Genomic DNA, 22,781 nt, shown 5'->3' with positions numbered 1-22,781 from the left:
TAAAATTTAGGCTAAAATGCCAAAATTCACCATCTAAGTTTTACCATTATTCATTCAATCTGTAAGTTTGCTTTCGTTCATTTCAATCTTCTAAGTTTTAAGTTTATTCAATTAAGTAATTTCCATCAACTTCTATCAATTATTTTATAAAAAAAAATGCTTGAAAATATTTTTCAATCAATAATTGGATTTTTTTTAATTTAATTCGAAGAATTTTTTTTTTCAATTTTCAATTAACCACAACATTTAACAAAAGTTGATGGAGATACCTTAATTGAATAAAGTTGATACTTAAAAATGACTAAAACAAACAAAAATAAAGCTGGAAGACTGAAATAAATCTGGAAGGCTGAAATAAATTTTAATGAAACATAGAGAATAAATTTTGCATTTTAGCCTAAAATTTAAAATTAGAACTAAAAATATTGATTTTTATACTTTCTATGGGGGTTCGAGGACCAAGGAGGATAAGGACCGATATGTCCTTCGTCAATCCATTTGTAAAGCACCTTTGACCCGAGAAGTTGGTTTACCCGAGGAAAGGATGAGAAAGGTGCACAATGCCCTACAGTGAGCGCCCAAGTGGGAGAAGTAGTCTTTTGGGAGAGGGCTAAGGCAGCTAGAAGAAGTTTCCTATAAAAATTTACCTACTACCTCCGTATTGAATGCATAGCAACAACCTTATCAGCTGCATTAATGAGAAAATGACACCTGAACAATAGATTCACAGCTAAGCAGTCCCTTTTACCACCTTCAGCAGAACTTTTAGGGGACAAGTGTCCTAAGGAAAGCCTTGAAATATATGAGATTAAGAAGATAAGAACTGGAACAGTAGTAAGGGACACAGTTTAGGACTTGCATAAAATCCTTGTATAAGAACTCATCCTCGGATTGACCCAAGGATAGCATTAATATCAATTACTCTACGAATCAATCTTTTTCATTCTTACTTGGATCTTCGGCCTTAGATCTAAACTTAATCAAACTTACATCAGAATCTTATTCCCACTCTCTATACAAATTCTATTGTTTTTGGTTTATTTAAAGGTAAAGGCCTCACTATTCTAAGTGGGGCTTGGGCCATCAAAATTCTAGTACTTACAATTGGAGTTGTCTATGGGAATTTTTCTTGTGGTGTTATTAAGTCATGGCTAACCTAGAGCAAAACAGGGAGGATAACTTTGTTAATTTGGAACGAAGAAGGGATAGGGATTATAATCCCACACCTAGTGTTATGGTAGAAACAAAACATACAGAGCATACTGAAAGGAGTCATTCAAAGACTCAGAGCCAGTTTCACACGAGCAGGAAATGCGTAAGTTGAAGCACAAGATTGATCATCTGTGTAAAAAGTTGCGTCGAAGGGAACGTGACAGGAGCAAGGTTGTCAAAATCGGGATCCCACGTAGGATCGTGGGAGGTAGGTAGGATCGTGGATCGTAGAATCGAATCGTGGATCGTAAGATCCTACCTATTTTCAGATTTTAAGCAAAAATCCTATTGATAGTGACTTTGTATGTTATATAATCACTTAAAATATGAATCCATCCATTAAAAAAAAAAAAATTGCATCATAAAATGTAATCTGCACGCACTACATTGTTCTTATGTTATTCTAACGAAACAAAATATATTTAACTTTTGACATAATATATCTAAAAAGTTCAGTACATGTTTAATTAGCAACTAAATACCAAAATATTATCTACACATATGGAAAATGTTTTCCAAATCCAAAATAAGTTAGGCTAGTTAGCATATAAAAACTAGCTAACTACAAATTTACAATATGTAATTCAAAAAGAGAATTCTCAATCTAATTACAAACTAGCTAATTACAAATATAAAATCCAAAAGAGAATTCTCAATCTAAGTACTAACTACCAAAAAAGATTACCAGAAAGCTTAAAGGCAGCAATGGCTCACGGCAACATCATTGAGAGGGATGAGAGGTGCTGGGTTTTTGACAGAGGATTGAGGAGGCACGGGATTGAGGTGCTGGCGCTGAATGTTTCTAAATACTTAAGAAAGCTTGAAAGCAGCAATAGCTAATCATTAAGAGGGCTGAGAGGTGCTGGGTTTTTGACAGGGGACTGTGGAGGCGCGCGAGACAGAGCTGCTGCGTGCTGGAGCTTAGTGTTTCTAAAATATTTAGGTTTTGTTTTTGAAAACTTAACTTAAGTAGTATAAGTTTTTTTGAGATTTTATTTTGAGAGAGGGGTAAATTTTGGACTTCAATTCATTGGGCTTGTGGGTATTGGACCTTTAGGTGGACCGGGGATTATTATACTGGACTTACCCAAATGACCCAAATGAATCCCACTTAAAAAAAAAAAAAAAAAAAAAAAAAAAAAAAAAAAAAAAAAACCAAAAAAGCCTAATGGTAGGATCGGTAGGATCGGTAGGATCCCATACGATCCTATACGATCCTACACGATCCTACAAACGATCCTAACATTTTTGCGATCCTACTACGATTTTAATCTTTTTGGTGAGGTAGGATCGTAAAATCGTGCGATTTTACGATCCGGATCGCGATTTTGACAACCTTGGACAGGAGAAATTCCCTACCTCCATCAAGTGAATCATCCGGGGAAAGTAGGGATCGATCCTATTGCCACAAATCTAGGACTCCTTCTAGTGAATCCTTTTCCACCTCCTCACATTTGGATAAACTGGAGAGACATAGGTACAAGCGTGGAGAAGGCTCATCTCATCAAAGCATGGGGAATGATGCAATGAGCCAGGCACTTCGCCAAATTTCAAAGTCACCCTTTGAAAGGAGAATAGACAGAGCCAAGCTTCCCCACTGCTTTACGTAGCCTACGATTACCATTTACAATGGAAGGACTGATCTTGTAGAGCATGTGAGTCATTTCAATCAGAGGATGGTTGTTCATTTTAGGAATGAGGCTCTTATGTGCAAAGTTTTCCCATCTAGCCTCGGGCCTGTGGCTATGCGATGGTTCGATGCATTGGAGGAGGGGTCAATAAGGTCTTTTGAGGAGTTAACTCAAGCATTTGGGGCTAGATTTGTAACGTGTAATAAAGCTCCTAAACCCTTATATTCTTTGTTGTCTATGGCGATGAAGGAGGGGGAAACTTTTAAGACCTACTTAGACATATATTAGAAAACATTCAATGAGATAGATGGGGATTTTAAAGATGTGGCTATAAGGACTTTTAAGGTGGGGCTTCCAACGGGGCATAATTTGAGGAAGTCACTGATGATGAAACCTGCACGTAATATGTGCCAACTTATGGACCGCATTGATAAGCATAAACGGGTAGAGGATGATCAAACCAAAGGAAAAGCCAAAGCCAAAGCCTTACCTGAAAAAAGGGATTCTCGAGTAAGGGGATATGATAATAATCGGCCTAGAAGGGATTTTCCCAATCAAGCACCAGGAATAGGCGCTCAGATGGTTAACTTGATGTTTAAGGAGCCAGTTTATCAAATCTTAGAAAATATATATTTTTAAAAAAAAAAAACAAGTCGTACTTTAAGTGGCCCAATAAAATGGGTGGAAACCCGTCCAAAAGAAACCAAATCCTTTATTGCCATTACCATCAGGAGAGAGGACATATAACAGAGGATTACAAAACTTTGCTTGACCATCTGGATCAATTGGTGAAGGCAGGGAAATTGAAGCAATTCTTGCACCAACCTATGGGACAGTTAGGACAACTAGGGGCTGGGTATCAGAGAGATGGAACTCCTCAGCCAACCCTGGGCACAATTAACGTAATTTTTGCCACACCCAGATGCGACGTTGGCTCCTACTCGAGAGTCATGTCCATGGCTTCAAATCCAAACCTGGGGGATAAGGTTCAAGTGTTTAAGAGGGCTAAAGTGGTGGCAGTGCCAACTTTGGGTTTCTTAAAGGAAGATAAGGAGGGGACATTCCAACCCCATGATGACGCCTTGGTGGTAACCCTTCGGATCGGGGGATATGACGTGAAGAGGGTCCTTGTGGACCAAGGTAGTGGGGCAGAGATTATGTACCCAGATTTATATAAAGGGTTTAATCTCAGGCTCGAGGATTTGGAGAAATATGATTTGCCATTAGTTGGCTTTGATGGAAGAACGGTAATCCCCCGTGGGATGATTAGACTACTTGTGCAAGTTGGGGACGAAGAGGTGCAAGTTAACTTCATCGTGGTAGAATCCTATTCTCCTTATACTGCTATTCTAGCGAGGCCTTGGCTTCAAGCTATGGGGGCAGTGTCGTCTACCTTACACTTGAAGGTCAAGTATCCTACACAAGGACGAGTAAGAGAATTGGTTGGAAATTAAGCAATGGCTAGACAATGTTTGGTGGCCGCTGTTAGACAGCACTCCATGGATCAAGCCCCATCTAAGAAGGTGCATGTTCCATAGTAACTAAATGGTCCCAAAGTTGAAATTGGGACCGAGCTGTAGGGACAATTATCCAAGGAGCTAGAAAAGATTTTAATTGGTCAGGATAAGGAGAGATACTTTCTGATGGGGGCTAAATTACCCCTTATGGAGAGAGCCTGATAAGATTTTTGGAAAACAATTTGGATGTGTTCGCCTGGAGTACTTATGATGCACCAGGAGTTGACCCCAAGTTTATATGTCATCGACTGAATGTAAATTCTGATGCTATGCCTAGAAGACAACCACCCTGGTGCTCCTCAAAAGAACATGCGGAAGCAGTAAAGGAGGAAGTGAATAAACTTAAGCGTGCTAGGGCAATCAAGGAAATCTTTTATCCTGAGTGGTTAGCCAATACGGTAGTGGTGAAGAAGATAAGAACTGGAACAATAGTAAGGGACACAGTTTAGGACTTACATAAAATCCTTGTATAAGAACTCATCCTCGGATTGACCCGAGAATAGCATTAATATTAATTACTCTACGAATCAATCTTTTTCATTCTTACTTGGATCTTCGGCCTTAGGCCTAAACTTAAACTTACATCAGAATCTTATTCCCACTCTCTATACAAATTCTATTGTTTTGGGCTTAATTTGAAGGTAAATGCCTCACTATTCTCATTGGGCTTGGGCCATCAAAATTCTAGTACTTACACTTTCTTTGTTTTCTTTGTTGCATATAATAATAACAAACCTTTAACAAAATAAACTATTATAATAAAGGTATTGAAATTTAGTCCAGTTGAAGTTTTTTTATTATTTATTTTTATAAGTGTAATACGGGGAACGTCTAACATGTATTCATAAATTTGATTATAGATTCTCCAAAAAAAAAAAAAAATTGATTATAGAAAACATTTTTTGGAAATATTTTTATTTTGTACTGTAAATGAATATTTTTTTTTCTTTTAAAAAATATATATATACATACATGCAATAAAAGATAATAAAAAAATGCATAGTTTACCAATAGAGCTTGTAAAGTTTCTTGCCCTTGAAGAAAATATCTGCATTCGAATCTCACTTACACCAAAAGTCAATTGATCTCTTAGTCTAGTAATAAAGAATAATTATCATGAAGTCGGTGCTATAAATTAAAATTTGATCAAATCTTAAAAATAAAATAAAATAAAAATAAACCCCTTATACATTCACGTGGCACATATGAAGATTTAAATTTCCTTCTTATTCCCAAAGTAAAAAAAAGGTATAAAATTTCTCAATATATTATTCATTAAGGTCTCCTAATGGTCAAAATCATTCTAACCTTTTATCAAAAAAAAACAAACAAACAAACCTAACGCGTCCTCATAAAGAAAATTAATAACATTTTTTTGATAAAATAAATAAACTACATTAGTGGATTAAGAGAAATTACCTTAATATAATAACAAGGAAACATCAATATAGTTGTAACTTGTAATTCAAAAAACGTTATCACACACTCACACATCACATTTATTGTGCTTAATGAGCCCATGATTCTCTCGATAATGATTGCATTCACGCGTATGATAAAATCTCAGTTTTCAAGGCTATTCCATATCTGTTCTGTACAGCTAAGAAGATGTCTATAAATAGGATATTTTATATACCTCAGGCGTACCATGTCTCAGTTGTAACACAAATTGCTATAATCTGATCGTGTTCATGGCAGAGCATCAATTCTGGATAGGTCCACTCTTGGTACTCTAACATGAACAACGATCAGTTTGTAGGAAATTTTTTCTGTGAAGAGAGAAAGTCAGCTAACTGGAGGAGGATTTTAATTTGATAAAACACTACAATCTGATTGTGTTCATGGTCTATCATATGCCTTCCTGGTTTTGTCTCATATAGTTTATGATATGCCATGAACAACAACCAGTTTGTAGATTGTTTTAACCCTGATGATTTCCATACCATGTCAAGCAAGAAAAAGAATATATATATATATATATATATATATGTGTGTGTGTTTGTGTGCGCACGCACGCATGTGCGGGGTTTATTTATGCTTCCTTAAACACATAATTACAACATTGTTTTCATGTGGGTGTTTCTCAGTTTCATATTTTGTATTATTTGTTCTTCATGAACTTTCTGCAACAGAATCAGATCTTGGTTTTGTTTTTGTTTTAGTAACATGTGAGAACCTTCTACATGTTGTAAGTCATTAATTGATGCAAGTCATAAGTTGTTTTCTCAGAGATTATATATATGTTGGCTGATATGTTAAGACAACCCTTTTCTTTGCATGCAGATTATGAAGACCATTCAAGGTGAGAGCCTCTGAATCCTTAAAAAAAACATCTGTTTTCTTTTACTGACTGACAGAAAGCCTCTGAAGTAAATAACTTCAACGTTTCAGTTTTTCTTTTCTAGCAAATTTGTGATTCAAGTGGAGAAGTAATCATGGTCTTGTGCCTATAGGGGAAGAGGAATTGGCCATTGTGACAGTTTCTTGAGATGTCAAATAACCAATTGATTCCCAAACTGTGAACAACCCAAAATGTTCGTGAAAATGATGCAACATGTATAATTCCTAAATCCCATCTGGTAACATGCCATTTTGATTCTAAAACCTCAAGAAATTTGAAATCCATCCTCTCCTTGTTCTCTATGTAGCTAGTTGCCCCAAAGATCTTTTGAATTTCATGGCATGTTACTACGGTGAAGATAAAACTATGTATATATGTGTATAAAGAATATACATTGAAAGGAAGCAGTATTAATAAAGACACATTATTCATCATCATAACAGGAAGTTTAGAACTTCCAAAATATTTGCAGACTCATCAAAACTAAAATGAGTTCTTCAAAGAAAAAGGCAGGCTGCTTAACACAGAATATAACCATTTAAAGAATACTGCATTATATAGGCAGCTGCTGATGTTCTGAGGCATTTTTCTATAGCCTGGGCAATGGGCGTGGGTGAGGAAGGTCCCAATCAGTCACAATGTGATTACGGGTGATTTCATTGAGCGAACGGCAACCACTTAATGCCATAGTTAGCTCAAACTCCTCACGCAGCATCTGGAGTACTTTTCTCACACCAGCCTCTCCTTCTGCAGCCAATGAGAACACCACAGGGCGTCCAATCTGTGATACAGCCAAGAGTTCAGAGTCTTAGTCATATCCAACTGTATGTGATGTGTCTAAAGTGGTTTAAGAAAATGCATTAATTTGAAAGGAAAAGAATAAATTAGTACTTTTGTGCTGGCATGAATATGGTAACAAGAAAGAATTGTCTTTTTTAGAAATACAATATATAGCAATATTAGAGTAAGAATTAAATGGCATTGTGCTTACAAATATGCCAGAAGCTCCCAGTGCCAATGCCTTGAATACATCTGTTCCACGACGTACACCACCGTCCAAGAACACAGGCACTCGTCCTTGTGCAGCTTTAACGACCTAAATTATAGGACAGAGAAATGTTATCAGAATATTGGGAAACTGAGTAGTGAGTACCCCAATGAAATGTAAATAGTTGTTTCAAATTAATAGATATACACCATAAGCAGGAATCATCAATTGATGTACCTCTTCAAGGGCCAGGATGGTGGCAGGGACATAATCAAGTTGGCGAGCTCCATGATTGGATACAATAATCCCAGCAGCTCCAGCTTGTACTGCTAGCCTTGCTGCATGATAACCATAGAATTATTATTCAAGAATTCTTACTAATTTCGCCATATAGTGAGAAATTTTCAGGTGTTAATATTGCCCTTACCATCCTCAGCAGTGAGTACACCCTTAACTAGAATTGGCATTTTGGTGATTGTCTGAAGCCACTTCACATCCTGTCCAAATCCCACAAGAGATTATTTATATGGACAGCATCCTTCAAGGCAACCATCAAAACTAAACTCCTCCCCCACTGGCTTGTGCTTGGATTAGTACTGTGATATCTGTTTATCCCACTGATCTGTCTATTCTTCTATGCTTTATATAAGTCCTTTTCTATTTATTTTTTTTCAGTTGAGTATGTGGGGATTTGAAAACTTTTAACTTTTTCACCAGTCTATAAATTGGCCAACTCTTTTTCTAACGAGTAATAGCAAATTCTATGTCCAAATTTTCATTAACTCTAAATAACTCCACATATCAAACAGTACAAATGCCTAATTGCAACCATTGTAACAGATTGAAGACCTTTGAATTAATGTACCTAAACTACTTGGTTCATCTGACATACCTTCCAGCTCAGAGTACGATCTATTTGACCAGCAACATATGAAGCAAGTCCAGAGTCATTACTCTGCAAGGAACCGCAAAAAAAACAAAAGACATTAACAAGACAAAAACATCACTAAGTGGATCTGTAGGTTTATTCTACTTTGCAACCAAAGGAGGGAGAGAGAAATAAAGTCCCCATTGTCACTCACTTTGTCCATCTTGCCAAGGTCCAAACCTTCAAAGTTCTTCAATGTCAAAAATGGTGGTAAAGTAAACCTGTGAAAGAGAACCAATTGGGTTTTAGATGTGCTCTTAAGAGTGTAAGTGAATCTTTTACATGCCAAACTTCAGCTACTTGACAAGCTGATATGATCAGCCTTCTAGCAAGAAATGGCAGATTAATGAGCAAAGGAGTTTCTATAACAAATTTGATGTGACCTATTCTTGATGTCAGCTTCTCTGCGACCCAGCCTTGGGGTATCAACTGTAAGGGCAATAGCCTTGAACCCAGCTCTTTCAGCTCTTCTCACAAGTTGAGCAACAACATGCCTGTCCTTGTAGACCTGAACATTATGACAAGCAAAATCTTTAATCACATAAAGCATAAAAACAGACTTAAAATGTAGTTCAATTCAGAAACCAACAAACAGGAATGCAAGAAGTACATTAAGCTTACATAGAGCTGGAAAAAGCGGATTCCAGGTCCAGTGGAAGCAACCTCCTCAACACTAGAAGTTGCCCATGAGGATAAAGTCTGAAATGATTGACTTGAGTGATTAAACAAAGCAAAGCACACACTGAAATTAAAACCAATAAAGCTAACAAATCTAAATAATCCTCTTTTCTGCATTAATTATTAAGCTGATGCTCATCCAGTCCTTTCAGTGTGATCTCATTATTGTGTGAATCAGTTTCTATACACTGCCAAAGTTGTTTACATTGCTGTGATAAAAACATGATATCTTAGTTGTGGTGATTATATATCTGTATTGGAAAATGTGCCAATTAATAAAAGTAGGAATCTAAAAGTGCATCTGACCTTCCGAGAAAGAATGGGAAAGAATTTAAATGTGAGACATATATATCAGTTTAAATTTCCCTGACAATTGCTTGAAATATCAAAGGCCTCCACTAAGATTTCTGAGCCATTTAATTTCCTTTGGGGTTAACATAATACGTTTTTTCCTTCCACGCATATCTCCCATACAAGTCAGGCCAATTAAGTGAACATCTAACCCTTCTTACTTTAGTTTCATTTTCTTGAAACATCTAACCTAATATTGATAAAAGTAACAAGTAACTAAACTCCACGCAGAAAAAAATATTTCAACCGCATAAAGTGAATAATGCCTAGATCCATTAAGAGGGCATGTGATCACACAGGACCAAGTACGCAAACACTATTAACTCCCCTATAATTGATACATTGTCTCTTTAGACATGCACTTTTCCCTTTCTGGTTCCTAATCCAATTTGCAACTCAGCATAATCGAAGAGATAATCTGTGACACTTATGAAGTTCAAAGTCAATAGAATAGTGTGACTACTGAAAAAACATGGATAAAAGAGAAAAGTAGTACCATAATTGTTCCAGCGGCTGATGCAGCTCTTGCTGTTGCATACTCCCCTGCATGAGAGCAAATTTATGTTATTAGACACTACCATGCATTCTTCAAATGGTGTTAGATTTAATACTAATGAATAAGTAAACCCATCCGAGTATCAACTTGACTAAAATAACATGCAATTAAATTTTGCAGTCAATCAAATAATCTGCCATAAATAATAATCTGCTTGAAGAAATGTCATATTTCTTTTCTCTCTCTCTCTATCTGATTATGGGTTTTTTTTTTTTTTTTTTTTTTGAGAAGATATCTGCTTAGAATTGGATCAAAGCATATGTCTCATAAATCAGTTGATTTAAGTACAAACAGCTGACAAAAAAAATCAATTAATCAACACTACAAAACAAGTTATAACAGCTCTGGAAACAAATAAAATCAATTAATCAATACTACAATTAATCAATACTAGAAAACAAGTTATAACAGCTTTGGAAAACAAGTTACAATAACTAACTAAAATTAATTAGGATCAGCAGTTAACTGGTTATAAATGCTAACTGAACAAGTTTAAAAAAGAACCGGGAGTAGCTTAAGGAGAATCACTTGCATACCTTCAGGATGAGCCATTTTCTGCATGGCTGTTGGGGCAATCATTATTGGCATAGATATTTTGAAGCCCAAAACAGTAGTAGTCATGTCTATCTTGCTTACATCAATAAGAATACGTGGTCGAAACCTATATTTAATAATAACAGTTATTTCAAAGAATTTCAAAATAGATACATTCCTAATGAATAAAATACACAAAATAAATAGGGAGAAAAGGGAGAACAAAATTAAGTTTCGTATACTTTATTTGAACATTGAACACAAAGATGAAAATCTCACAGAATTCTTGAGAAAGCATTTCTGTTTTCTGCCAGAGTCCATTGGTCCTCTGCTCCTGATGCATAGTAGTCAAACACCATCTTGGGCAATTTTTGCTTTGCAATGGCCTCATACTCACTGACGTTGGTTATTTCCATCCTTGGTTTCTGTTAAAGTTTCCCTTCAGAAAATCTATATTTTACAACAAAGACATGAAGAATCAGATCATCATCTACACATGTGAACAATAACACAAGCAAAGAGTGGCTTTTAAACTAAGAATAAATTATTCAAGCTCAATTTATAAATCTACTCCATATAACTACAATTAAGCCTAAATCTCAAAATTTTGGGAGCATCTATGGATCCTCAATAAACTAGTTAGAGTCAATATATTCTTTTCCACCATTCTATTCTATCAAAAATTTACTTCCTTAATTGATATGTCTTTTTTTATTACTTCCATTAATGTTATTTTTTGGTCTTCTTCTACCTTATCTTTGTTTCCTCAACTTGAATTAACCCACTCTCTCACTCATGAGTTAATAGATGACCTATGAATATGATGATATGAAACCATCTCAAAAGACTCTCCCTCATCTTTTCATCAATAGAGGTAGAGTAAAGTCAAATAAGCTTAAACTTAGCTCAAAGTGTGCATACAGCTCCAGCAAACAAGGGAGTATCTCCATTATCAAAAACTCTTTTTTGCTCAATTTAAATCCAATGGAATGGCTTGGTTAAGGTAGGTTTGTTATACTTTGGAAGCAAAGATAACAGAGAGAGAGAGAGAGAGAGAGAGAGAGAGATATTAGAATTTAATATTTTATCATATCTTCCTCAGAATTCTGAGCAACCAAAAGGAGTGTAAATGTAAGAAAGAAACTGAATTCACATAAATGGCAAGAAAAACAAAACTCACATGCTCATATATATAAACTTCTTGAAATACAGAAAGAAGTAACAAAAGCTGGGATTTGAAAATCCCACTCGTATGCATAAAGATATGTTCTCAAGCAGTTTTAGCCAACACCCACATGAAAGAAAGGTGCAAAAAACTGTTGCATGGATATAATGTAATTTAAGTAGAGAGTTGAGAAAAGAAGACCTTGGTTTCCAAAACTATGCAATGGAGTGCATGCAGGGGAACCAACTGAGAGGTGTTGTAGATAAATAACTAAATATGAAAAAATAAGAGAAACAGAATGAAGTGCAAAATAACAAGAGCTTATAAATGTGGGATAGCATGAAGACAAATGGGGTGGGGTTCACATAGTAATAATATACCATATAGGCCATTTAAGGGACAGAGAGGGCATCACTGTTTCAAAGTGGATGAGCATTTGGAGGTGAGCATTTGAACCCAAATCTGATCAAGGAGATTGGATGCGTCTCATCCACAAACCCCATGTGTGTTTCACAGCTTACCTCTTTCACTGTCAATAATCCGGTTTTGATACAAATGACAGAAATATGTTATATACAAAAATTTAAAGTAAAGAAATAAACTAGAATTGTATGTGTGTGGATAAGGAAGAGACAAGGATGATTTTCCCTCTATCTATGTCAGTTGGAAGTCTAAAGAGAATGAGGTGTGAGGTGAGGAGTGGTGGCAAATGGATGGGTTTAAATGCAACGGATGAGTAATGAGAGTCACAATCTTTATTATACACTCACCGTACACACAGTGTTTAAATTTAAGACAAGACTTAAGTACAGTACTTAGGTGTTGTTCTTTAAGTTCTCTTCTTAAGATTCTGCCATGTAGATTTTTTTTTATGGGATGAAAACGTATTTTTTAGTTAAGTAGTCACGTGACTAAATTCTAAGAGGGGAACTTAAGGAACAACACCTAAGGTACTGTACCTAAGTTTTGTCCTTAAATTTAATAGATGAGTAATGATAGTCACACTCTTTATTATACACTCACTCCACATACAGCCACATGAACTGAAATCGTGTTTTAAAAGCATAATTTTAAAGAGAAATATGTATGAAGTGTGTAATAAGATAGCTATTAGTTGGCAGGACAACAAGTCCAAAAAAACCAAAGCCCCAAGGTGTTTGTGATTTCTAAACGTTGTGGCTGTTCTTGTAATACAATAGTAAGTATTCCCTCATTTTGTTTTGCTCTCACGATAAAGAAAAGGTATTATAGAGCTCATAGGTTTATATTCTATCTATAAAATAAAATATAATAAGAGAATTTTAAGAATTTTTTCGAGACAAATTTTTTCATTGAAAATTTTCACAAGAATTTTGCTTAACTTCCTTAGTGTTATTTTAGGAAATTAACCCTTTTTAACTTACACTCTCTTTAGGTTATATTCACGAGGATACATAAAATTTTAGTAAACTTACCCTTGTAACTCACTCCAGAGTCCAGCCCCTTATAGTTTAGGGAGAATTAGTGAGTAGCTAAAATTAGCCTCAAAACTTTTTTTTTTTTTTTAAATGATAACGTAAAGCAATGAACTCAACGTATTTGAGGCCTGGGGTCATTCTTCCTTGATTTGTTGTGTTAAAAAATAAATATTATGAGATGGTCTATTATTCAACTGAACTGGCTTTCATTCATATTATCAATGTCCATGAGATAGGATCATTATAGCTATCTTTGCGCTTGGGGCAATGACGCAGTCCGTGAGGTTCTAACCGAGACGCGACTATTGTTGGTTGAAAACTATTTCCAAACCCCCTCTTAGGCCTGGGTTCAGCCCAGGCCTTCGAGAATTTCTGGAAGGGCTCCCCCAGGGGTAAAGCCCTACAACCTATCAAAATAAAAGGATCATTATAGAGAGTGAGAAATAGAATAGCTAATAAAAATTGACATTCCCAGATAGGAGTATACAGCGTGAAATCAATATTTTATCAAAACCAAGAATGATGTTAGGTGATCAAAATAGTTTAAATAAATAATGAGAAATCTTTGCAATTATAATATACTAACAATTACATGACGAAAACACGTATGGTATGACACTTGTGATGAGTCACATGACATATGCACAACATATAATACCTAATTCTCTCAAAGAAAAATAATTACTCTAGGGTTTTTTCTTTTTCAATTGTTTTAACAAGTCATGAAATTTTATTAACTTTATTTTCATGATAATGAACACAGAATCATAAAAAAGTACAAGAGCATCAAGTTGAGTTCTATCAAGAGAGTATTGGAACTCTAAAATGGAAATGCAATGCGTGAGACCCCAAGCTCAAGATTAGTTAAGTAGTGATGCAACAAGGATTTTAAATGATCAAGAGATCTCTCCACATTTTTCAAACATACTATTATGTTCCTTCCACATACTAGCTGTAACAACGAAGATTTTAATGAACTTCAACCAACCATGAGCCTTGTAGCTCAACTAGCATTTCTTAGTGTTTCCAACAGAAGTGTCGAGGGTTCAAATCTCCTCTCCCAACTATTAAATTATCAATAAAAACAAATTCAACCAAATTAGGTGAAGTCCTTACTGACATCATTCTAGACAAACAATTGGGAAACCTATTGACATTCAACATAAGGATAAAGTAAACTTCATGACAGTTAAAACTGAAAGGGCGAAAAATAATTTCTCGTAGTCTCTAAGTTTGTGAACAAGTGTTAAATAATTAGACACTTGGTATAGATTTTGCTCGGATAAACTGTTTGAGGATGGCTTTCTCATCATCAAGGCGCTTCTTTTCAACAGGATCTTTTGGTTTGACCTTCCTTTTCTCTTCCAACATCCACTTGAAAAGTTCACGCTGCTGATCCTCCGGAATTGGTTCTCGCAACTTCACAACCTGTGTGATGGGTGGCGAGGGTGAGGGCTTTTCAACAAGAGTAGCTGTAGCAGATGTGGTTGATTGTGGAGTTGCAACTTCTTCCTCTATATCTGCATCTTTCTTCTTTGTCCTCATAAAGAGGTAAGCTATAAAATTCACAGAAACCTTAATCTCATAAGAAACACATTAAGAGCCCCAGAGAGAATGTTGTCAAGCAACCTAATCAAAAGTTTCAAGACAGTATTGCATAAGCTTAAACTAACAATGTATATATAAAAACTTCTGAGAAACAGAGAAGGAAAAAATAAAAGACCAAGTTGAACCAAAAAACTAGAAACTAGAAACTAGATAGAATACCTCTCAGACCACATAGGACTATGACGTGTTAAGAATACATTTCCTTTCTAAGAATCTTCACTCCTTTATTAGGATTAGGAATGCTGCTTTCATGAAAGTAGGCTAACTACTCATCTTCCAAATATCAACTTGCTTCAATACATAAAACACAAGCATGATAATAACATTACTATAACCAAGAGCATCAATATCAAGGAGACATGGATATGCCCATTGTGGCAAGTTCAAACAGCAAACAGGTGAGGAAGATTCATTGGCAAGTAGCATACCAAAAATGTAAAGTATCAAATATTGATATCATGTTAAGAATACCATAGTAGGAAGATTGGGTGTGTAAAGGTTTCCAATTTTTTCCTAGTTACCATATATTTTTCTATGGGACATGGCTACATATAGTTCACAAGTCTACAGGGGCAGTCACTCACGTTATTAAATTATTGCAACAAAGAAGAAAATACAAGTATCAGAGCAAGCAGAAAATGAAGATACATTCCTCTCAAGCTTTGTTGGACATGCCAATGTGGAACATGTCTCCCATATATTCACAAGTCTAATAATATCTTACAGTTACAGGCATATGTTGCAACTTTTGCAGTGTCCTTATATTGTAGCCTCAACACAACCTAATTAGTATGGCTTATGGTCCTTAATTTGGCATGCAGAAAAGGCTGCCTTAGATATAGATCAAGGATATCCACCCATAGTCTGTCATCTGGAGAAGCAGAGTGTCCAGTGCAGATACAAAACAACTCCAACCAAGAAATATATATTATGAAGTAGATTCAATAAGCTACACGTACTAGTTAACCACAACAAAATAAATTTAGCCAGACTTTTGATACTTTTCCTTTGCTTTCTTTCTTCTTCTTTTTTCCCCAGCTTTTTACCCCTTCAGTGGAGGAGGGGATTGCGAACAGCAATTGTAGAGGCATTTGGAAATTTATTGTAAAAAATAAAATAAACTAAGAATTTGGGGCTATGTCAAGAGAAATAAGAGATTTATGGAATAGTGTGAAATTCAGCCTTGGAAGTGTTGAAATGAAACTGCATTTGGCACTGTTAAGTGCCAAATTATGTGCTCAATTGGCACTCAATTATTACATGAGGGGAGGGAAAATGCCACACTTCTGGTAGTTATAAGAACCAAATTCAATCAAGCGGGAACCGGTAGTTAAGCACCAATTTTGGTGAACTTTAGCCACTGAATTTGGTGAACAGTTGCACATTTTCCAGAAATTTAGCTGCACAATTCTGCAATTAAAGCACAGAATTGAGTGACGTGAAATTCAGTACTTTAACTGCCAAAATGAAACATGTCAATAATCTCTCTAACAACGAAAAGGCTATCATTGACATCACACAACTCAAAATTTCGCACCTTGAAAGGGTCTCCAAGAAGCTATGGCTTGGTTCCTTGAAATTTCTACTCCTGATTGGATTATCTATGATTTCTTTATTTTTTGATAAGTATTATCTATGATTTATTTCCTCACTAGTTACCGCCAATTGCTGCTAAAATAGGCATCTCAATGCATGTTCCATTTCTTTCTTTGGTTCATCTATACCAGAGATAATGGCCAATTACAAACCAGCAACTAAGTGAGAGGACTTGATTGTCCTTTCCAAGTGGGTAACCTTTCCTACCAAGGCGATGCTTTGACTCTACAAGGGCAAGAAATTTTTTGAAATGTTCAGAGATATCTCCATTGAGACTATTTTGGGCCACTGATCTCAGGGACTGAATGCTTATTTTCTGCAGTTGCATGGAGCTCAAATCTCAGTGGTTGAACCTCCAAAAAGAGCTCCACCAAAAAACTGCGGCTCCGGTTGGCTTATTGCCACCCACAATACAAGTTTGGGCAGACAACAAAGATGACACTCAGGATACAATTGTTGAGTGGTTAGACAAACAAGATAGGTCCGTAGTTTATGTAGCAACTATAAGTAAAGTGATACCAAGTCAAGAGAACAAGGAAAAGTTGGCTCTTGGGTTAGAACTATCCAGGTTGCTATTCTTTTGGGCTCTAAGAAATTAAAATATTTTGGTGGATGGGGATACTTTTGAGCTACCAGATGGTTTTGAGGACTGAATTAAAGGTCGTGGCTACCAGATGGTTTTGAGGACCGAATTAAAGGTCATGGAATTGTTTGTACAAGCTAGGTGCGTTAAGTCAAGATATTGGCTTATGACTTGGTTGGATGTTTCTTGACTCATTATGGTTAGGTCTCAGTCATTAAAGGAATTCATTTCTAGACTCACTCGGTTCATAAAGATATGAATTTGCAGACTCTATTTCCAATTTTAAAACTTAAAACTCATTGGCTTTGGCAGTATGGCTACGAAAATCCAGCTCTTCAACAGCCAAATTCCAACATAGCAGACCCAGCAGCGCACATGGCAAGTTGAGTGCCACATATACATGAAATTCAGAACTCTACTGGTCGAATTCAACCTAATTTCAACACTTTCGCACTCGAACTCCCCACTATTCCTGAAACTCCTAAATTCTTTCAATCTTACCCCAAACACTAAATTTAATTAATTTTTTTCACAATAAACTGCTAAAAGCCTCAGCTATAAGCCCATCTTTTTCAACCATACTATAGACCCCCATTTTATTAATAATGAACAACAAAAGTAAAGAGCTCAAACAAATTAATTTTTTCAGCAGAAGCTGAGTGCAGAGAAAGACTTAGGAACTTGTGGTTTTAAATCAAAGAGAGGTCTGAAGGTTTAAAATTAGGATTAAAAAAAAAATTGACTCCCACTTTCTTTGTCATTTGATCCAATAGCGTTCCATTAGATAGGAACAGATTTGATAAATATTGATAAATCTCATATAGAATCATATAGATATGCAAAAGCTCAAAAAAGAACATTTGAATTATAATGCATTGTTGGCACCATAAAGACGCCATAAAGAAGAAAACAATATGATAAAGCAAGGCTAAGAATCCTATTACTAAACAGGCTCAGTCCTCACTTTTTCTTTAACGCGTAAAGATCCAAATATTTACTAAACTACCATCCACTTGTCTTGTTGACAACATTTTCTTTATTGGTAAGTTACACATGCACCCAGTGGGTCTTCAACTCATGACCTCACCCTCCATCCCATTATTATGGGAAGAGGAAGTGCCAATTGAACACTTGAGCAGTATCTCATTGGCTTGTTAACAACAATATATGTAAATATGTTTTATGTGTTTTTTAAATTGTCATTCTAAACTTATCCTTCCAGAACCGTTTCACCCTCTATTTAGTTTACATTTTAAAAGAGGAAATAAAGTAAAGAAAAGAGGAGAAAATAAAAAGGGTGGAAAATTACATTGAACACATATACAAATTGTACTACCATTTCTTCCTTATGTATAAATTTCTCTCTAAATCTCACCAAACTCGGAATGGAAAATCTTGGTGAGCTAAGAAGAAATTGCTGACATAATTTCTTTACAGTTTCTTTTCTTTTCTATCATGCTAAACAAACCAAACACAAAAAATAATAAACTTTAAAATTTTCTCATCTTTTAAATTGTCTAGAGTGTGCAGAAAAAAGGGCTAATCTTCCTAGAATGAATAGGACTATTTTCTCTTTTATGATGTATTTCCATTAAGAACAATAATTGAACTACCACTGAGAGCCCACGGTATTACGGTATTAGTTTGGTATGATACCATGGGTAATGCCCTCTCTCACTTCTATTCCAACATATCATAATCAAAATAATTGAATGCTACTTAACTCTTCCATTATGATGCTAGAGAGAAAAACAGACAGAAGTAATGATAGAGATGCCAGTTCATTTTATACTGAAAATGCACACTTTGGTAGAAGAAAGATGATGCTAAGGTCTGAGAAAATTCGAGGCTTGAAGCCACCTAGGAATCTATCCCTTCATATTGAAACCCTCAAGTTTCTCAGAATTAACATGGATTTTTTTCTCCATCCCAAGTCTGCTCGTTTGTTACGAGATGAACTGGCACTCAGTCTAACACCCCCACCTCTCAAACAAGCAAGTAAAGAAGTGTTTTAAGCAGGAGTTTAGTAGCTTGTAATCAAGAATTTGGATCATATGGTATTCCTTCTTATTGAATTGACGTGCTTAAGGGAAAACTAATCTTTAGCTACATTATATTAGCATGCCCGGCCTTGATTAAGCACCCATAAACTACATAATAGAATCAAAGCATAAAATATTACACTAAATAAACTATGCATCAATACAACCTCCAAGGTTTCATATTTGCATTTTATTGTATACAAACCAGCCAACTCCCAAACATTCAAGCAATCTGTAGTTTTTTTTTTTTTTTTTTTTGACAAGTAAGATCAAAACCATTCTGAGAAGCCATAAAATGTTTAATTCCCCTTTAATAATCTACTATATTAACCATACCCCTATTTTGAGTGTCTACCAGTAGAATACCCATCAACAAAAACATCAAGAAACGCACTAAATGAGCTTAAAAATCATTCCTTTAAGCTAAAATCTTAAAACCCATTACACCATTTTCTATATTTAATCACTGAATGAGCTTAAAAATTGTTCTTTTCAGCTGAAATCTTAAAACCCATTACACCATTTTATAAATTCAAACACTTTGTAAACAAATAAATACTCACAGTCACATACACGCATAAACTGAGGATTGAGGAATAAGAGAAAGAAAGGAACCTCCAACGGCAAGATTGACAGCCAAAAGCATAGGCCAGACGAACTTGTAACGGCGAGCAAATGACTCTTTTGGTGGTGGTGGTGGTGGTGGTGGAGCTGAAGAGGACTGAGTTCCCATTGTTGATGATGATGATGGTGTTGAGAACTCCTTGGCTTTCTGATGTCCGTCTTGAAATTTTTTCAGTTGTGCTGTTTGTTTGTAAAGTAAAAGAGCACAAACAATCAATCAAAAGTCAAACACCGAAACCCAAAATACTGAAAACAAAAAAACGGAAGTAGAAATGATTGTTTTTTGACAGCAAAGAATTGTTTTTTAGTTTTACCCTTTTTGGGCTTGTTGGCGTAGAGCTTTGGACCTTCACTCATTGTTGCTTCCGAAACCTTTTTCTCTGTCAAAACTCTTCGTTCTTGAATCTTGATCGCCTTCCAGGCTACGCTACACTGTCTCAAATTTTGGTATGATTTTGACCCCCAACCTTGCAACTAGAAAAACAGTGTCTAAAATATACTATGATTCTGAAATCTATTCATAAAAGAATTCTGCACTCTCTGAACTCGTGGGTTTGAGTCACAATTTTAAGTGTTACAGTGACCCAGGTCACGAATTCGTGCTGAGTTGGCTCATGCCACTTCAGCAAGAGTGCCAGCAATGCAAATTTGTTATCATAGTTCAAGAAGCTTTCCGTGGGCATTAGAATTGGCTTGAGTCTAATGCTAGCATTAGACAGTGACATGTGGCTAAAAATATACAGATGTCATCATCGTGGTCATTGTGGCAAGTCATCAGGTCCTATGCATTGGACCCAACTCCTAAGCTTTATGTCAAGGTTAGGGTCCTCACTCCTCATGATGCTTGACTTGGGTCCAATGCAATCCAATGCAAGGGAGCATTAGATCCAAGCTTTTTATGTGACTTGACTTATATCTAGGACACTAGAGCATTGAGTCCAAGCTTTACCTTTAGGTACAAGGAGCCTGGGGAAAACAAAGTTAGACTCATTGAGCCTGAAATTGGAGCGAGAAACTAACAATAAGATTGCGTTTGGCATTGGTTTAAAAAACCGACTTTTTTACTATTTAACTTATTTTTACTACTATTCAACTTATTTTTTTCCTACTATTCATGGGTCTCATTATACTTTTTTGTACTATTTATAAGTCTCACTATATTATTTCAGTTATCTTTTGTATTATTTCAGTTACCTTTTAGTTTTTTATATTGTATTTTTAGTAAAAAAATTTAATTTCAGCTAAATAAGCTATTCCCAAACAGACTAGTCTAGAGTCACAACAAAATTTCCATAATTATTGAGGTGGCGAAGTATAAATGATAAACAATAAGTAGATAATAAAATAGTGTCACTAATTGGCTTAAATGAGAATTAATAACAAATTAATGACTTAGTAGCTGCAGAGTTTGTTGTGAAAAAATTTGCATATGTTGTGAGTATTTCCAAAACCATCACATGGAAAACTTGAGAGAAGAAATTCATAAACACTCTTTTAGCTTTTCCGTTATGGTGAGAGAATGTTACGTGTACAAAAGCTTTTACAACTAATATTAATATAATAGATGTACGGGGTATGGCCTCAAGCCCAAAGGGCCTTGGCCCAAACATTCTCAAGAATTGGAGCTGGGCCTAATCCTCATAATGAATCCATATCCGTCTTGAGTGCGTGATTGATAAGCCCATATCCGGTCGTTCATTGTCTGTTCGGGATTGCATATGCCCAGAACAACATACCTCCCCTGTGGCTTGGTATTGCCTTGGGGAGTATCGCTGTCGGGCAATCTTTTGGAGGCGGAAATCAGTTCCAAGGCCACTACCACCATTTCCAACGAGATAGATTCTATGTCAGGAATAATCACATCGGACCCCATCCCACATAAGTGAGATCAGAATGAAATCATGAAACCCCCACAAACCTCAAGCTATAGATAGAAGAATTGTGTAAGGAAAGGGGGTTGGAAAATCTGGGGAGGAAGGAGAAAGAGAGAGAGTAAGCTGGGATAGCTAGGGGAAAGAGCAACACAGGGTGGGAGTGTTACTTAGGGAGGGAAAAAAGAGAATTCGTGGGGGATAAGGGGTGCCACCAGGTCACTCGGCCAGAAACAACCTTTAGTAGTAAACACTAAGCCCACTAATACAAGTAAATTGTTAGCCCATTCTAAGCCCGGCCAATCAAGTAGAGATTAGGCGCGCACAATAGAAAATAGTTGTCTTTATTTTTTACAGCAATTGAGTTAACACACTTTTATTAGTTCTTATATGGGTTTACCACTAAAATCGTTTTTTTTTTTGTTTTTTTTTTGCTAATCAATCAATCAATATATATATATATATATATATATAAAAGCACAGACCTCATGCGAGAGGGCGCAGGATTCTGTCATGTGATGCTCTCATTGAAAAGATAATTGAAATATTCTTAAGTTACAAGATAAGAACAAAAAAAAAAAAAATAGACACTTTTTATTTCTTTGGTTCAATATTTCAAGAGTTCCAATTAAAGAATAAAGATTCTTTATTCCTTTTGTTCAATGTTTCAAGAAAAATCTCTTGCACTTCAAATACACCTCGACCAAGAATTGTGTCATTTATCTTCAACCTTTCAATGACACCTACCTAACTCTAACTTTGTCAACCTACATGATCTTAACCCGTATGAGTTGGCTTTGCCAAGGAAGAGGGGCTTGCACTTTTTTATTGAATGACAACAGCTTATGGTTTTGATGTTGAGGTTAGACATTATGAGTTTTGTATAAGTTGTGATTGGCTTTGAGTCTTTGGATATTTGGTGTGGGAAAGCCATAAATATAATTTGTTTTAGAACTAAAGAAAAATAGAAAGAAACCATCTAATTGATTATTGATGAGATTAATATTTTTTTATTATGTTTTAGAATTCATAATTTATAAGTTTCTTTGTAGTTTTTTTTACTACTATTTAGTGTAATATCAATATGAACTAAGATGAT

The 22,781-nt window shown here is 35.6% G+C and overlaps 3 protein-coding genes and 1 non-coding gene across 6 annotated transcripts; 2 read left to right on the top strand and 2 right to left on the bottom strand.

The window, feature by feature from the left end:
* The first annotated feature begins 3,520 nt into the window (after positions 1 to 3,520).
* On the top strand, positions 3,521 to 4,297 carry LOC126721528 (uncharacterized). The gene has a single exon (XM_050424579.1). The coding sequence runs from the start codon at positions 3,521 to 3,523 to the stop codon at positions 4,295 to 4,297; it is 777 nt and encodes a 258-aa protein (XP_050280536.1).
* Positions 4,298 to 7,049: 2,752 nt separating this feature from the next.
* LOC126720840 (glycolate oxidase) lies at positions 7,050 to 12,269 on the bottom strand. Of its 3 annotated transcripts, none has more exons than XM_050423659.1 (12): positions 12,103 to 12,269; positions 11,016 to 11,186; positions 10,739 to 10,863; positions 10,143 to 10,189; positions 9,239 to 9,316; positions 9,001 to 9,125; positions 8,772 to 8,838; positions 8,582 to 8,644; positions 8,117 to 8,186; positions 7,927 to 8,027; positions 7,693 to 7,797; positions 7,050 to 7,482 (listed from the first exon to the last, which is right to left on the bottom strand). In XM_050423659.1, the coding sequence occupies exons 2-12, from the start codon at positions 11,150 to 11,152 to the stop codon at positions 7,291 to 7,293; spliced, it is 1,110 nt and encodes a 369-aa protein (XP_050279616.1). In that variant the 5' UTR covers positions 11,153 to 11,186; positions 12,103 to 12,269; the 3' UTR covers positions 7,050 to 7,290. The 3 variants fall into 3 exon arrangements, with proteins under 3 accessions (XP_050279616.1, XP_050279617.1, XP_050279618.1); XM_050423660.1 differs by lacking the exon at positions 12,103 to 12,269 and adding an exon at positions 11,917 to 12,052; XM_050423661.1 differs by lacking the exon at positions 12,103 to 12,269 and having other exon boundaries at positions 10,997 to 11,127.
* Positions 12,270 to 13,607: 1,338 nt separating this feature from the next.
* On the top strand, positions 13,608 to 13,758 carry LOC126724605 (U4 spliceosomal RNA). Its single transcript, XR_007655048.1, has one exon. It is a non-coding gene; the product is annotated as a U4 spliceosomal RNA (small nuclear RNA).
* Positions 13,759 to 14,399: 641 nt separating this feature from the next.
* On the bottom strand, positions 14,400 to 20,325 carry LOC126720839 (uncharacterized). The gene is made up of 3 exons (XM_050423658.1): positions 20,126 to 20,325; positions 19,803 to 19,991; positions 14,400 to 14,914 (listed from the first exon to the last, which is right to left on the bottom strand). The coding sequence occupies exons 1-3, from the start codon at positions 20,166 to 20,168 to the stop codon at positions 14,613 to 14,615; spliced, it is 534 nt and encodes a 177-aa protein (XP_050279615.1). The 5' UTR covers positions 20,169 to 20,325; the 3' UTR covers positions 14,400 to 14,612.
* Positions 20,326 to 22,781: the final 2,456 nt, after the last annotated feature.

This window comes from Quercus robur, chromosome 4 (assembly GCF_932294415.1).
Source record: "Quercus robur chromosome 4, dhQueRobu3.1, whole genome shotgun sequence".
Classification (NCBI taxonomy): Eukaryota; Viridiplantae; Streptophyta; class Magnoliopsida; order Fagales; family Fagaceae; genus Quercus; species Quercus robur.
The sequence above is the reverse complement of the archived record's forward strand: the minus strand, read 5'-3'. Positions and strand labels throughout refer to the sequence as shown.

Bases quoted from the DNA above. Each gene is read 5' to 3' on its own strand.
- LOC126721528 (XM_050424579.1), top strand. From the start codon at position 3,521: ATGGGTGGAAACCCGTCCAAAAGAAACCAAATCCTTTATTGCCATTAC.
- LOC126720840 (XM_050423659.1), bottom strand. From the start codon at position 11,152: ATGGAAATAACCAACGTCAGTGAGTATGAGGCCATTGCAAAGCAAAAA. The intron at 10,190-10,738 runs GTATGCAAGTGA...GCTCTCATGCAG, and splicing joins GAAAATGGCTCATCCTGAAG to GGGAGTATGCAACAGCAAGA. The intron at 8,028-8,116 runs GTAAGGGCAATA...GTTATCATGCAG, and splicing joins TGTACTCACTGCTGAGGATG to CAAGGCTAGCAGTACAAGCT.
- LOC126720839 (XM_050423658.1), bottom strand. From the start codon at position 20,168: ATGAGTGAAGGTCCAAAGCTCTACGCCAACAAGCCCAAAAAGG. The intron at 19,992-20,125 runs GTAAAACTAAAA...ACAAACAAACAG, and splicing joins CGCCAACAAGCCCAAAAAGG to CACAACTGAAAAAATTTCAA. The intron at 14,915-19,802 runs GTTCCTTTCTTT...TGAATTTTATAG, and splicing joins TGTCAATCTTGCCGTTGGAG to CTTACCTCTTTATGAGGACA.